General features: G+C 40.2%; 1 protein-coding gene across 4 annotated transcripts in view; it reads right to left on the bottom strand.

Annotated features, from left to right (window-relative positions):
- Positions 1–16,523, bottom strand: part of ntm (neurotrimin) — a 502,481-nt gene that overhangs the window by 132,872 nt on the left and 353,086 nt on the right. For 2 of the 4 annotated variants that reach the window (XM_034889543.1, XM_034889545.1), the window contains exon 1: positions 10,202–10,847. In XM_034889543.1, coding sequence (XP_034745434.1) covers positions 10,202–10,374 — 173 coding nt within the window. In that variant the 5' untranslated portion in view covers positions 10,375–10,847. Of the gene's footprint in view, positions 1–10,201; positions 10,848–16,523 lie in introns of those variants that run through there. The other 2 variants (XM_034889544.1, XM_034889546.1) reach the window with 2 other exon arrangements.

Raw genomic sequence — 16,523 nt, 5'->3', positions numbered from 1 at the left:
TAAACACCTTCATTTACAAATTGCATTTTGTGTTTACTTGTGTTGTCCTTGACTATTGTTTAATTTGGTTTGATGTTCTGAAACACTTAAGTGTGACAAACATAAAACGGAACAGGAAATGAGGAAGGGGGCAAACACTTTTTCACACCACTGTATCTTGGAACAGTTTATTTGTGGTACAATTGCGAGCCTGAGCTGTTTGATGTGACTGAAACAGTTTGGTTATTTGGGCAACAGCCGTATCAGAAGATGATCAACGTTACCAAATTGCTACCAGAAAGTTTCAATTTGCAGGCAGTTGAGTCTATGAAAATCAATCTACACAATCTAACCTTTCTGGTGCTTATTTCAAATTTCCTGTATAGCCGAAAAATTAATGTTCACATAAGGACACTTGTCCAATCAGCCCCACTTCGTTACAGCGGCTTTGTAATTTCCTGGACAGCGTTCAAGGTGGAATTAAATCACTTCAAAGTGTAAGAGGGGAGACAGAGTGAGAGAGAGAAAAGAAAAAAAGATATCTTCCAGAAATGACTACCAATGAACTGCACTGTTGAACAACTCCTCCCTTTGTAATCCACTGGAGATGTGAGATTATTCTCATCAACAGTACCGAGCCTGTAAATGTAGGCCAAGCTCTTTCCCAGATCATCTGCACAAGTTAACGTCATGAAATACAATGGCAGCCGACAATTCCTTGGTTTGGTTCTGCTCCAAATAAGTTGTCCATCAAACATCTTGGCAAAGTCTTTCTGTAACTCTCACCAAGTAAAACTATTTAATTCTGACCATTGGTTTTAATGGAATGCTATTTTGTCTTCTAAAGCATGTTTAACCTAAAATAATCACATTTAAAGACAGATCTGATCAAAATGCCACTTCATTTTGGGCTCTGAAGGACCAAAAAACTGTTCTATTAATGGCTTTTTGCCAATTGATTGTCAACTAGAGGTCATACTTTCAAACTAAAGGACAAACCAACATTAAGTGTCTTAGTATTGTTCTATCAGTGTTCTGCTGAATAACAAAAACCTGCTGGTTGCATTTAGAACAAATGACAGGAAATAATTTCCAACATTTAACATAATTTAAAGTTTTCTGCGCCTATTTTCTTTTGACACAGAAAACCAAAAGTGTCTTTCGCGATTTGTTACAGACTTTCGTGATGTGTTATAAATAAAACTAGACTAGATATAAATATAAATATAAGCTAGATATTGCACACTGTATCATGGTGACTGCTACAATCCCCTCACACCAATGACAGAAATAACCAAGGGAAGGAATTTAAGGATCGTGCTCATTTCAGTGACAAAAATGAGACTCCACGCAGAGGTTTCACCGTAGCCTATCGTATCAGGACGTACCTACGAGCGTAGCCATGGCAACAACGCAGAAGCATAAATCAGCCTTTAGGCTAAGTGATAAACAGAAAAAAATAAATAAATAAAATCCATCAACCAGTGCTGAATTAAATGAGACAAATTCTCTCGGCTATATTACAACTCTATTAGAAAGGCCTTTATAACTGATGAAATTGTATAGTGATCCTATTTAGCTCCCATTCTCACTATCAGAGCCTTTTTATTTTGACGGTGAAAAGGCCTTTCTGGGACAGTAACTTTGAAGACAATCAGTGAAAACGTGTGACTGACAGATGGCAGCCCGGCTAGACGATGCAAGGTGAAAGCAAATGGAATTACAGAGAGAATCGTTAGCATCCCTCTGTGAAATCAAATTATCAGCTTCCCAATCTTGGCCCATGGCACATGAAGAATGAAATGAGCTTGCCCTTAAAAAGAGAGCTGCTATAACTCCGAGCATGGACTTGATAGAGAAATCTTCATCACTGACAGCAAAGCTTTTGGGCTCCATTCTCCATACAAAACATTGACACGCCAAACAAGCTGAAAGCCACGCATAAGAACACAAACTTCTACATGTGTGTGAAGCAAGCATTTTGATATGTACACTTAGAGGTCCCATGACATGGTGCACTTTGGATGCTTTTAAATGGACCTTAGTGGTCCCCTAATACTGTATCTGAAGTCTCTTTTATATAGACCTTAGTGGTCCCCTAATACTGTATCTGAAGTCTCTTTTATATACCCCTTAGTGGCCCCCTAATACTGTATCTGAAGTCTCTTTTATATACCCCTTAGTGGTCCCCTGATACTGTATCTACGGTCTCTTTTAAAAAAACTCATAAAGTGAAATTATCATGCCATGGGGCCTTTAATATCCAGGCAATTACAAGATGATCTCTGGAACAGAACCCTGAACGGGTTCATCAAGCAACTAGGAGAGACAGGAATACATGATAACATGATGCGGTTCTGTGCAGGTAGATAGGCACCGCAGGAGATTGGCGGCTCACCACGGCCACTGTGGTGACATCCATTAATCGCAGTCCCAGGAGACAGCATGTCTCTTTAGAAATCCATTTGAGTGGGCAGAGCCTTGAGAAATGAATGCACTTCTCATTTAGTCTGGCTACAGTCTGGTTTATGTACAGCAAAGTGCTGTGCATGTATGTATGTATGAATTTAATGTGTTGTGAATGGAGATGCACAACTGATGGGGTCTTTGTGAAGCAAACCCGGCTCAATCAAGCAGACCGAAACACTTCCCTCATCTAGTTCTGGCTTCAATCTAACTGCATCACAGTTTGGTAAAATATCGTCTCCTCCAGACATGCTCTGCTTCTGGTTGTGCAGTCTGTGATCAACAAAAAGGGATATAGTTGCATTTGCTTTCAAGTGTTGTCAAAAAATAAACTTCTGTTTTGCTCATGCCTTGGATTCCTTATATACAATACAGTCTTTATATATATATATATATATATATATATATATATAAATAAATAAAACCAAACATTTAGCCTGTTCCACATCTTGCATATACAAAAAAAAGCAATAAAGAAAATTGTTCAGAATATATTCATCATAATATGTCCTTGTTGTGTGCTGGGGTTTTGCGCTACTCTCTCCCCGGGAGCATTCAGCAGCAGATCTGTGGAACTGAGGAGTCAGAGCTCAGATCGCATTGAGATGAACAAATAATTTGTGTTATTTATTCATCATCATCTCCGTGAATTAGGCCATAACCCTGAAAACAATCGGAACACAAAAAAGAAAATGGCAGCTCTGAATTTCTTTGATTTAATTGTGATACCACCCTCAGATTTGGCAGTTGACAAAAAGAGCAATAGAAGCTTGTTAGCGCAGGGCACAGCATGGGCGGTGAGTCCCACGTCTACAACATCATTTGTGTCAGAAGAATGCAATACACGCACATTCCCCAGGGACTACAAAAGGTAATACAAATTGGCACAGCTAGCTAATGGAGGGTGGCCTGCCTGTATTACATAAGCTACTGCTAATGCTTTGGGATTTTAGCCTAGCTCTTCTTTCCTTCAAATGTGCTGTTGAATTTTCCTCCTCTGTCTTTCTTTTTTCCCCCGTTTTAAATCCTTGTAACCATGTAAAAACTGAAGTACTCACAATTGTGTGCACTATAATGCCTAAATACAGCCAACTTAAAAGGTAATTGTGGTCATCACTCAGGACATCAGTTTACTTTATATTAACAGAGTGAAAAGGAGTCTACAGTAAAGCTTATTATGGCCTTTTTCCATTATATGGTACTTCCACTCTCCTAGACTCTACTCGCCTGTTTTTTGTACTCCATTATGAAAAGTAGTCCCTGGTACCTGCCAACAGGTCCTTTATTTAGTACTACCTAGGCTCCAAACAAGCTGAGGACGTACCAGAAGGTGACGTGAAAACCTGCAGACTCCCGATTGGTCAGAGAGAATTGTCAATAATCATTGCTAGCAACAGACGGGGGGGTCCTGAACAAACCCGCTGTGTTTAAATAGTTAATCCAGCGGTGTTTTGTTGCGGCCTCCAGCTTCTTTAGAAACAAAATGTGTCTTCTGGCAAACAGCCACATGTTGAGAACCAAAAACAACACACCTTCAACGTTTAACGTGTGTCGCGTTAGGTCACGGCAGTTTCCTGCTGCGGCATTATGACGACCAGACACGCTCGCCCCACGCATAAGGCGGTACTAAATCTGCAATGGAAAAGGAAGACGGGGCACCGCGGCTGAGTCGAGCTGGTACTAGCAGTAGGTTAGCACCATTAGAAGTTGTCCTGGGAGGAAGTGAAGGTATTTGGACCGGTTCTGGTCTGGCCCAAACGGCAAGAGATGTTTCTGACTCTAATTGGTCCACTCCTTCTCACACTGCACCTTTAAAAATCCCATTACATGGTGCTCTATGGATGCTTTTATATAGGCCTTAGTTGTCAACCAATACTGTATCGGAAGTCTCTTTTATATAGACCTTAGGGGTCCCCTAACACTGTATCTGAAGTCTCTTTCCCAAAATTCATGAAAGCCATGAGGTCTCTCTTCTCATGGGTGGGCCAAATTATTTGGCAGGGCAAAACAGCAAAAGAGGAGGTAAAGATTCCAGATCGGCCCAGCTTAGCTTTCATTTTCTCAAAGGCAGAGCAGGATACCCAAAGCTCGTTTTACAACTATCACCATTTCTACATTTCTACTATCACCATTTGTAGCGGACATATTCTAGTAGTATAATATCCTTTCCGGAGCTGGAACAGAACCCAGTGTTGACTGGCTGGCAGGAAGCGTGATCACACCTACTGGATATCCCGTTTACAGGACTGGCTTCTGGAAGTCTCAGGAGCATACGATAATACCCAGGAAAAAAGGAAACAGGGGTGACCTTTATCTTACCCAGTAAAGCGTCCGCCCCACGTAGGCCGAGACCTTTGTAGTGGCCCGGGTTTGAATCCAACCCATTGCTGTGTGTCGTGCCCCCTCTCTCTTCTCACTTTCCTGTCTATCACTGTCACTATCAAATAAAGGGAAAAAGCCCCCAAAATGATCAAAAAAGAAGTGAAAAAAAGGAAACAAAACCTTGAGTGTAAACTTTAACAGAACTATCAGTGCGTTTAAAAACGCACTGAAATTTCAAACTAGGTCGATTTGTACGATTATCAACCTAAAATCAGACTAGCCTAACGTAACAAGTTCAGCCATCTTCGAAATAAAATAGCTTGACGTCATGGGAAAATCATGAGCTGCCGAAAACTGAATAAACTCTGAAGCAGCCACTACAGACAGCGGGACAGCATCACAACCAGCTTTCATAACAGCATGCGATTCAAATGCCTTTTCAACCCATGTGATTGTATGAGTGGGCACTCACCAACAAGATGAAAGTACAATCAATCACAAAACAATTACGGACTGAAACAGCCATTACTGCTCAGCTTGGAGACTTGCCAGTCCCATTGCCCAGCGCAAGGCTGTACAGTGGAGTGATAATGACACTGCATGCCAATTTCGAGAGGGAAAGGTGATTTTTTTTCATCTGCAACCCAGGCTCTTTTGAGCAGGCCAGCTTACCTATTGTAATATATGTATTGATCAAAAGAAATAACTTTTGGTAGGGCTGTAACGGTACACCAAACCCAGGATTCGACTCATATCACGATTTTTGACCCACGATTTGATTCAAAGGAGAACTATAATCAGTAAACAGACAGACCAACAGGGACCTTATTTATTGATATTGATTGATGTCATGGTCGATCGATCCAACACCAAACATTCGGTTTTACCTTAAAAAGAACAGCGGCCATTTGGAAGGTTACACCTCTGTTAGCGTTACAGGTGTCCCCCCTTCGCTGAATTTACTAATCAAAACAGGGATTAAGCACCAAAATTACTAATACTAATTTAAAGATGTGGTAGCTTTGGATCTGGACGGGAAAGATAACTCTGGGAGTTGGAAGGAGTGTGTCGCAATTCTGCCTTCTCACTCCCATACCCAGGTTTGTGGATCTGAGTGTTGCGATTTCGGTTTCATATTGCATCTAGTTATAGCCCTAACCTTTGCCAGTGTAACGTACAGCAGAAACAAGGGATTGTTACTGATTCATTCTTTATTATCTGACTGCTGCCACTTACAGCTAGGATTGGGCATCAAGTACCGATTCCTTCTTGGGATTCTTTCAAAGAGAACGGTTCCACTGAAATTGTTTCTTTATTGGAATTGTTTGGAGGATTTGGTTTCAAATCCAATCACTGCTTCCAAATTTAACATGCGCCAGTTTTGGTTTCCAAAGCTACCACGCGCTTGTTATGTTGCAGCCTTGGAGCACAGTAAGCAGCGCTCTAGTGTGGCTTTATTTTGAAGATCATTTTTGGGGCATTTTTTTCCCTTTATTAGTGACTGTCTATCTTGAAAGACAGGAAAGGTGGAAGAGAGAAGCAAAGGGCCGCAGGTCGGACTCAAACCCGGGCTGCTGCAAAGGACTCAGACTACATGGGGCGCATGCTATTACTTGTTGACCTAAAGGTTGCCCCGTGGCTTTATTTTACATTGAAAAAGCCCTGTAAAACTGAAAAAAACGCCATTGAATCATAATAAAACCTTAATCCAATTTGTGAAAATAGGCATGTAACCTGTTTCCACCGGTCAAAGAATCAGAATCAATAACAACCGGAAATGAAAGGAAGAATCGCAGTTGGAATCAGAATTGTCCAAACAATGCCCAACACTACTTACATCCTTAGAGTACGGGCACGGCTGGACGCTGTCCATTGTCCTGAAGAAGGGCAGCAGTGAAGACTCAAAGTATGGACAGTCCTGTACTTATTGTCAAGTATTGTCAAGTACTTCAACTAGAATCCAAATTTGGTTATTTAACATTTCTATTTACTATTAGGAAAGTTCAAAAGAAACATAAAAAATAGGTGAGTATAGATTGCATAGATATTCGTCCAACAGGATGAATCTTATGATGTGGATTCATCAGAGCAATTCTAAAAAGAAAGTCGCCACTTTTCCCATGTATATATTCTTTAACTCACCCATAAGTGTGTCCCGGTAGGCCCTCAACCATATTTAAACTGAACACCAATGTAATACATTGCACTAATACAACTAACAGGACAGGGATTGTGAACATTTTACATGTAACTGTTGTTGGGATCCTGAGCAGTCATCCTGTCTCATTCTCTAACTGTGTGAGTTCTAGGGCTGGGTATCATAAAAATCACCAAAAACAATGTCAGTACCGGTAACAATACCTCGGCTTTGATACCAGTACCTAAGCAATACTTCAGGGTTCCACTTACAAATTGCAACATTACGGCAAAAATCTTTATTTTTCAGCTCCTACGAGAGCCAATCTCTCTGTGTAACGGAGAGTTTTTCCTTTGTGTCTCTATGACGTGTACCATTAGACAGCCAATCAGCAGCCTTATTAGATCTTGGTAGAAGGACGCTGAATGCAAATTGGCTTACTGACACTGATGAGATTTAGATATTGAAATTGGGTATTAAATGAACAGGCATTTTTTGGTAGTTGATAATTTAAAAGTCAATTCCATTTGTGCCTAAAAAACTGTTGAATTGGGTACGCAGCCTTAGTGAGCCTAAAGTAAATGAAAGTGGAGCTCCTCCTCACTAGACGGATGGCCTGCTGGAACACAGAAGGACTCTGGGAAATCCGGCGACATCAGTTAATCAATCAGTGTGACTAGCAATTCCAATTGTCCAGGTTCTAGATACAGGAGGTTGCATTAACCAGAGTATTTGATTAGAAATGAAGTCAGCCAAGACCCTGTGCCATGACAACGAGTAGCTGCTACCAGGTTCGTGTTTGATTTATATGCAGCAGTGGGAAGGGGCAGGGGAAGTGATTAAATTGTTAGCCAAGAATTACCAATACTGTATATAATAGATATCCCGCTGTAGTGTCTCCTAACAGCCAACATTTAAGCATCATGCATGTCATCTTTCAGGATACAACAGCTGTTGAGAGACTGCTCTACATTCTTTTACAATTACAACTCACATTAAAGTTTATAGTTGCGATTAGAGCCGGACCAATAAATGATTTTTAAGTCGGATACCGATACAAATATTTGGTTAATAAAAAATCCAATATGCCAATATATAGGCCGATATATAGAAACGCATTACAAAACATAATCAGATTTCCCGAACATTAGTTATTTGTAGTTATTTATGAGTTCTCACTTAAATAATAATAATGTGTTTTATTGTCACAACAGAAGAGAGGAACATCAAAATATATTAAAGTTCTGATAAATAATATGTATAAAATACAAACTTAAGATATGAAACTTAAAATCCTTTGAAAAAAAACACTAACAAAAAAAAAAAATCTGTGTTGCCAACTGGAAAGTTCTAGAGCGTCCTCTGGTGGACAAACGATGCAATGGCAACACTCATAACATGGTTGACAGTCCGTTTTATTTTTTAAATATTCATTTATCAGAATCACTTATAAATGATGAAATTTTAAAAATGATTCTGATGAAGAGCATGCCTTGTCCCTCCCTCATTACCTCCACTGAGGTGCCCTTGAGCAAGGCCCTTAACCTCAACCTCTCCAGTGGAGCTGCTCAGTGGCCAGCAGATCATACTGGTTGTACTGGGCAGCTTCCAGGTATGGATGTGATCAGGGTGCTCCTGCAAAGGAGAGGCTGCCTCTCACTAAACCTCCCCTGGATAAATAAAGGTTAAAAAAATTAATAATAAGCAAATACAAGACTTTGCCCCAGGAGAAGGGGGTTTGAAAATAAAAGTAAAGTAAAAGAATTTTTACCCAAAACAAACTTTTTCTAAACTTAACTTAGTAGTTTTGGTGCCTAAACCTAACCAGACGGCGATTGTTTCATTTGTGATATACAAAAACACTGACATGGGCGTAAACCGTTACACACAGGTTTACTGCCGCATTTTGCCTAATGGGAGACCTGGTAACATCAATTAGTGTAGGGGGTTTGGAGAACATTTTGGCAAAAATAGCCCAAATTTGGTGGCTTCTGACAACCTATTCCATCATATACACTGATCTTAATTATTGGATATTTAAATTAGGTTTTTATATTTTATTTTATATATATATATATATATATATATATATATGAGTCAATAAACCGACACTGACGTGCACACCACCTACTTATGGTGCATCCATATTAACCGAGACGTGTTGTGTGGGGGACAGAGGCCAGAGGGGACAGAGTGTGAGGGGCATGTCCCGTGTCCGCTACACCCTAGTATCCTGTCGGGGAGGGGAGGGGGGGAAATTATGAAACACCCCTGTGGGTGACATTAGAGAAGAAACTGCCTATGTATATTATTGTATGGTTGGAGGACTTGTTGGCTATTCAAGAAATCCGATTGTATGCATGGTCACAAATTCGGTTGACTTGCTTCATCCAAATTCGATTACGAAGCAATTTTTTTTTTTGTGACCACTGACCTGTGAATGCTCTAGTTGGACACAGAACCTTAGCCTATGCACCAAGTGTGTGTGTGTGTGTGTGTGGTGGAGGGCATTTTTAGTCTGTCAGCAAGAAAAGCCTGGAGAAAATGCCAATCATGGTGTCTACACAGACTTCCCTGTCACTTCCTTTAAACTCATTTATTCACCACACAATATGAGAGCGGAACAGCAACACTTAAGCCATCAACTGTCCAACTGTGCCCCCATGCCCCCAACCTCCCACACATCACATCTTACCAACTCCCGGTATCACAGAAAAGCCCTTCCTTTAGCCATTGTGATTACTTCTCATGTTACATCGGCAATTCCCTGACAGCACTTGAAAGCAACATAAATCCTTCAATGTCCAGTAAGCTTCTGGGGGGGTGGGAGGAGGAGGGGAAAGGTCACCACACACAAGCTCCCATCTCAAGACATTGCTAGTCCGTCCATTTCCCCACCCGCAGTAACTGTGGGTTGTTGTTTTTTTCCACCTGCGACATCCTCTCTCGGTTCTCAGCGCACATTACCAAGTCATTCTTTCCAGAAACACACTTTTCCCCTCCTTCCACCGTTAGTTCTGCGCCGTCACACAACAATTAAAAGAGCTAAGTCTCTCGTTAACAGCTGCTAAAGATTAGCAGAGTATCGCTTTGAATTGAGTGTTTTCCGCAGACTAATCCTCTGAAATCCCTTCTCTTTTACCAACGGCGGGAACATGATAAAACAAACAACACTTCAGCCATGTCTCCGTTTCTCACTTGAATTAAAGCCTGCAGGTAACAGGCAGGCAGCTCTCAACTTTCAGGCTAGCAACAGCGGCAGGAGGACAATATGAAAAAAATGAAATATGGACTCACCTGAGAAATACCGTCTCTCCTTGTCGGACGGTGATGTTGTCCATCACTTTGTTGTCGGATTGAGAATCCCCTTGGCTGCGGACTGGCAACCCTGCAGGCACAAGAAGCAAAATCCTCAGGGAGAGAAGAACTGTGCATTTGGAAAAAGCGACAAAGTATCCCCGGACAGACATCGTCTTCAGCCAAGATGGTGTAGAAAAAAAAAATCCCACGGCGAGAGAATGAGTCCGTTTTTCTTCCCGTAAACGGTCCCGTGGAGTTATTTACCAGTACATTAGTGTTAATCCAAATCTCGTCGCCAGGTAGCCGCGGTGTGCAGGTGGGAGGGGGGGAGACATTCACCCTATCCGCCTGCACTGGGAAGCATGCACCGTGAGTGCTTGGTTTCTCCCTTTCTGTCCCTATTACTTTACCAAGTTCTTTAACATGACAAGTCAACGGATGCTTGACATCTAGCCTTTAAACTGGTATTCTGCAGCCTGAGTAAGCCGAGAAACTAAAACTGGACGAACAACAAAAAGGCACGAGAGTCATATTTTACAGCCAGAGCGATGCAAGTTTGTGATTCGCATCGGCTGTCACCGAGTTGTCTGTCGGTGCTGTGTGTTATCCGCCTGGCTACGTCACAGACGGCCGTCTGTGTAGTGATGAGAGCAACGTGGATGATTTTAATTTTCACCAAATTTTACATTCATAAGTCTAAATTCCGAAATAAAACTTCATAGAGCTTTCACCTTTAACACTATAGTCTATATCCTGTTGCAGCAGTAATAAGAAGGCTGTTTGAACACGCGCACACACACACATTTGTGTAGCCTAATCTTTCTTTTTAGCTAGATAGATAGTTACTGATCCCAAAAAATTGGAAATGACAGTGTTACAGCAGCAAAATCAGTCACACAGCACAGAACATACCTACAAATGAAATACTAGGATACAATATATATCCAACATACATGAAATAATAGTAGGATAAAGTACAAGAACAAATATTTGAATATACACAAGTTGGGAATGGAAAATGTGCAACTGCTTAAATAGTATATGATAAATATGTAGATGAAGATTATTTTTAGGGTTCAAACCGCGGAGTTATTATTATTTGTTGCAAATTCCCATGAGCTAGAAACATGAAACTTGGGTGAATAACGGAAAATGGTGTGCATGTGCTTCTATAGAAATATGAACCCAATGGGTCACATGATGGCACTGTAATTAAGTCTTCAAAGCACAACTTTGAAAGACCACGCCCCCCACACATTAGGTCCGATTGGCTTGAAATATCTAACACAGGTGCGCCTAATGTGCTCAACAAAAAGCATCAAGGAAATTTAACCCCCACGTTGTCCTCGGGTCAAATCGACCCGTTTTCCTATATCAATGTTCTTTTTAAGTACCCAGGACGTTGGGTGTTCCTTTAATTTTAGTCTTAACTCTTAATGACTCCTAAATTATGTTTTTCTAACTCAAACATTAGGTATAAGTTCCTATAAATGAGGTTTATTGACCATACATTCTGAAAAAAACTGTAAAACGAAAGTTAATAAGTTAGTGTTACATAGTGTTGAAAACGTCAAAAAAGTGTCAAAAGTGTTAGGAAAAAAGGGCCAAAAACAGAAAAAAAGACATTGATAAAAAGTGTCAACAAAAGGGTTGATTTTCAGTTTTGACAGGAAGGCAACACAAGGCTTAAGATCCGCCTAGAAAAGTTTTCCGCCATTTTGAATTTTTTGAAAAACCTATTTTTGAGATCTCCTACACCTCCGATTACCACCAAAGTTTCAGTGAATCATCAATGGATAAAGCTTTTTAAAAGTGGTTTAAAGCATGTTCCTGTCTCAATTACCTTTTAAGGTACAGACCAATGAACTTTGAAAGGGGCGTGGTTCTGGACTGAAATAAACACAAATCAGCAACAGTAAGGCCAATCATCACAAAACTCACAGGGTATGTTCAGATAAGTGCCCCAGATATACCCAAACAGTTTTATATACGGTACACACGCCACAAGGAGGCGCTACAAGCACAAGATGGGTGAGTGGCATTACACACAATTTAATAAAAGTTCCATATTCATGGGCCAATCATCACAAATCTATCAGGATATTTCCTCAAGGTCCTGAACCACGCCCTGAAAGTTTAATTCAAATTGAACACCAGGGGGCGCTATGAATGCAAACAACAGCATGTGATATAGCACAAATCAGGCTGTAAATGACTAAATGTTTGTCCAATTAACACAGAACTTCCAGAACATGTCTACATAATGACCTAACATATTCACTGCAAGTCTCATTCCAATTAACCGCAAGGGGCGCTTTTAATGCACAATAACTGGGCGTTGAATGACGCAAATCAAGGTTTGAGCTTAGAATCGCAGCTTGCGGCTTTATTAGCAATAGTTTTTGTGTTGGTCATCTGCTTTTCTCAAATCGTCGTAAGCTGGACTGAGCTCCATATCACACTTAGTTGAAAATAAATGTTTTTGACAAATCATTTGTAGGCATTTTAAACAAAGTGCACTGCTCGTCCAATCGTTAAAAAGCTTTATAACAACGTTGGACCACATGTGTGAAATTACTTTGATGTCGCTATTGAGAAACAAGGTGTGAACATTGCGGCTATGTTATTTTTTTGTATTTCCCCTGACGTACTTGAACTGTTTGTATTGTATACACTTGTAGCTCTATACTTGTCATCTGCTCCAAAAAAAAAAAAAAAAAAGAGAGAGCAAAATGGACTCCTGTTTGCATCAAATGTACAATAGCCTCATACATAAAAAATGGGCACATACAGGAACATGTAATATCTATAATGCAGGCAGTGGCAGTAAGTCTGCTTTGGCGTACTTATGGACTAAATGTAACTGTAGCCTTTTGGTAGTAGTCCAACACTGAATGTTTCTAATCTTATATTACACAATCCAGCAGATATTACTGCAGTAATAGTCAAAAGTTTGGACTCACTTCCCATTCACTTGACTGACAAAGTGTGTCCAAACTTTTCACTGGTACATGTATTCTGCACTGTATTTCTATTTATTAATGTTTTTATTACACCTCCTTGTAATATGGGCATTTTTGTGTTTGCTTCTGCATCTTATTCTGTATATCTGCATTTATTCATCTGCATGTGAAAGAGGTGTCTATAGTGTACATATTAGACTACAACTTTTACTCTTATTCCGATTTTTATATTCCTGTTATTTTTTAAGAGGTTTGTTTATGTTCTATTTCTATTTAATGTGTATTTGTCTTATTGGTTGTGTTGCGTTTGAGCTACTGTAACAGGGGAATTTCTTACAGTGTAGGATCAATAAACTCACTCGTATCTTATTTTGAATCCGTCTGTTGTTTATGTTCTGGATTTACACAACGTTAGGAAATAGTCCAGTATATCACAATTTACAAAAATCCCAAGTTGATTTTTTCAATTGCCTGTGTAGTCCAAATACTAATCCAAACCTCTGTATATTTAGTTTTCTATCTCTGACCAATACTATGAAAACCAGCACAAAAAACAACCTGGAACTTAGCCTTATAGATAATCAGAATAGTTTCATTTTTCTGAATTGAGTAATCATCAAGCCCTAAATGGCAATGCTCTATCTCTAGCCTTTAGTAAAACTGAATAAAAAGAATTACCTAAGAATGAAAAAACAAACTCCACAAAAAACAATTATTAAGCAAACTGCTTCTGCAGCCGAAGTAGTGGGATTTTCCTAAAGGCATAAGCTCAGTCTTTGGGTCTCTAAGCATAGGATGCCACTGACAACAACACAAACATTAATCTGTCAATATCACGTAGAAATGGTAATAAAGTTACTCTACAGTGGGTTATGTATGAGTTTATGTCAATGCTGTGTGCATGTATTCCTTAGATAAAACATAGAAGAATGTCTTTAATGGCTGCTTTAAGTGTCAGTTAAACCGAAGTAGTATTGTTGTTGATGATGCTGCCATTAAATATCAATATAGCTCATTCAGATCTCTATTTTTATTATGGAGCAACACATCAAGTTGAAAGAAAGATGTTTTAAAATTTTGAGTGGCTGTATTGTAATTCACACTATTCATATCCAATTCCAGTTCAACTCATTTCCAATCTATAGCCATGCTGCCTGTAATAGAGGCGGGAATATGCAAACGTCAACGCCAATTCGGCATTGGTGAGCCTGCGCTTCACATTTACTGATTCATGTTGCGATGTGTCCCCTTTTATATCTGTCGGCTGTCTGTTGCATGCACGGAGCATCAGGCCCTTCTCTGGCTCTCTCTCTCTTTCTCTCTCTCTCTCTCTCTCTCTCTCTCTCTCTCTCTCTCTCTCTCGGTGCAATCAATGCTTGATTACTCTGATTTCTTTTTAACAACCTCTGAGGATTCTGTCATCTGCAGTTCATGAAGGAATCTATAATAAACAACTTTGTTGGTATGAAAAGGGTTTGAAAAAAAGTAAATGGCCGACATGTGTTTTAAAAAACCCGGACAGCGGCCCAGTTTTAGAATGTGGACGTCCCAGACGGTGCACGGCAGCCTGACGTGGTCCTACTCCGATTCTAGTGAGAATATGAGTCTGATTCTGCTCCATTGGGCTGTGATTATGGGGCGTGTGAATGGCTCTGCACTCAATTGAATAGACCAACAACCAAACATCTTTCATGATCAAACATCTTTTGGCAACAACATCGTTCCAATGCCTTGATCACAGCTCTCTTTTCCTCTTTTAAAATCAAATCTGCTGTTGGTATCTTCTATAACAGACGCGATGGCGGAATCTACACATCTCAGCACAATTCTCCAGCGGCCGCCATCTTTATTACAAACAACTTCAACCTGTGCGTTTGTTGGTGATGTGGTTGATGATGTCATTGTTGATCATCTGTCCATTATCGTATACAAAAGCCCGCCCTGACAATCTGATTGGTCCGAACACCTCTGGTTCAAGCGTAGTTGCTCCACACCGGATCAAGTCCAGACTAGAGATGGTCCGATACCATTTTTTGCTTCCCCATACCAATTCTGATACCTGAACTTGCGTATTGGCCAATGCCGAGTACTGATCCGATACCAGTGTGTTAGATATATTGTTATGTTTTAACAGCTGTATACTACTCTCCCTGTATGGGTGTGATATGATATCTATCTTTGTTGTCAGTCTGGCTAAGGTTAAACTCTTATACATTGAACGCCACAGAACTTTCTTTTAATATCCAGTTCGACAGTCAGTTATACCTGAAAAAGATGATAAATAAACAATTTTCACGTAGATTTTCTTTAGGCCTTTATTAGGTTGTGTCGGATTAGAATGTAAACTCCAGTCCTTCCCAATACCCATACCAGCGTATCAAGCAGCATCGGAGGCAATACCAATACTGATATCGGTATCGGAACATCTCTAGGCCAGACCGAACTTACCAACCTGAAAAGTTGTGGGCAGGGCTAAGTTTGGCTGGCATCCATGCTAGGTGCATGGGACCCGAGAGATAATGCATGAAACCAGGCAACATGAAGAACAGAGTTTCATTCTCTGTGAGCTGTGTTCATTCTACAAAAATAGCACACTGTCTCTCAGGCTCACACAACACGGCTACAGGCCACCAGGTAGCAGCAGCTCGGATTCATCTCAACAAAATAAAAGCTCCTGGACACATACAAACATTAAGAGCAGAACACTACTCAAAGCAGGCATAAGCTGTGCAACAAGATGATGTTGAGATAAAGTGGAGGTGCCTAGTTGTACATTAGCTCAGTTTAGTATCCTCCACAGAGACTTGTGAAGTATGTGATGCCTGACACAGGAATTGAAAACTAGTGCACTGTATGCTAAATGAGCACGCAGGTGAACTGAACAGTCAATTCTAAGCCAATGAGTCTAATAATGTCTGTCTGACAATAAACTGTCATGTCAATTGTAAAACTCTGAAGCTATATGTGACTTGGTCTCTGATGTGTCTCTAAATGGCCGGCTAGCAACCTTTGTTGAATCTGTCTCCATCCTTTCATCCCTATCTTCTACCTGCAGAGAAAATGAGGTGAAAAGCTAAACATTTATGGATTTTTAAGATTTTTTTTTTTTTTTTTTGTACTTCTCGATCTTTGTTTTTCATTGACACAGGAACTGAGTGATGTTTACAGAATGTGTTTCAACAAGACATGACTCCTCTGCCCAGGGAATTAATACCGGAACAAGCTCTGGATTACTTAGAGGGTTTTCTTTGACTTTGTGTATTGCCACCATGCTACGGTCTCACATACAGTGGGTACGGAAAGTATTCAGACCCCTTTAAATTTTTCACTCTTTGTTTCATTGCAGCCTTTTTCCA

This window comes from Etheostoma cragini, chromosome 13 (genome assembly GCF_013103735.1).
Source record: "Etheostoma cragini isolate CJK2018 chromosome 13, CSU_Ecrag_1.0, whole genome shotgun sequence".
Classification (NCBI taxonomy): Eukaryota; Metazoa; Chordata; class Actinopteri; order Perciformes; family Percidae; genus Etheostoma; species Etheostoma cragini.
The sequence above is the reverse complement of the archived record's forward strand: the minus strand, read 5'-3'. Positions and strand labels throughout refer to the sequence as shown.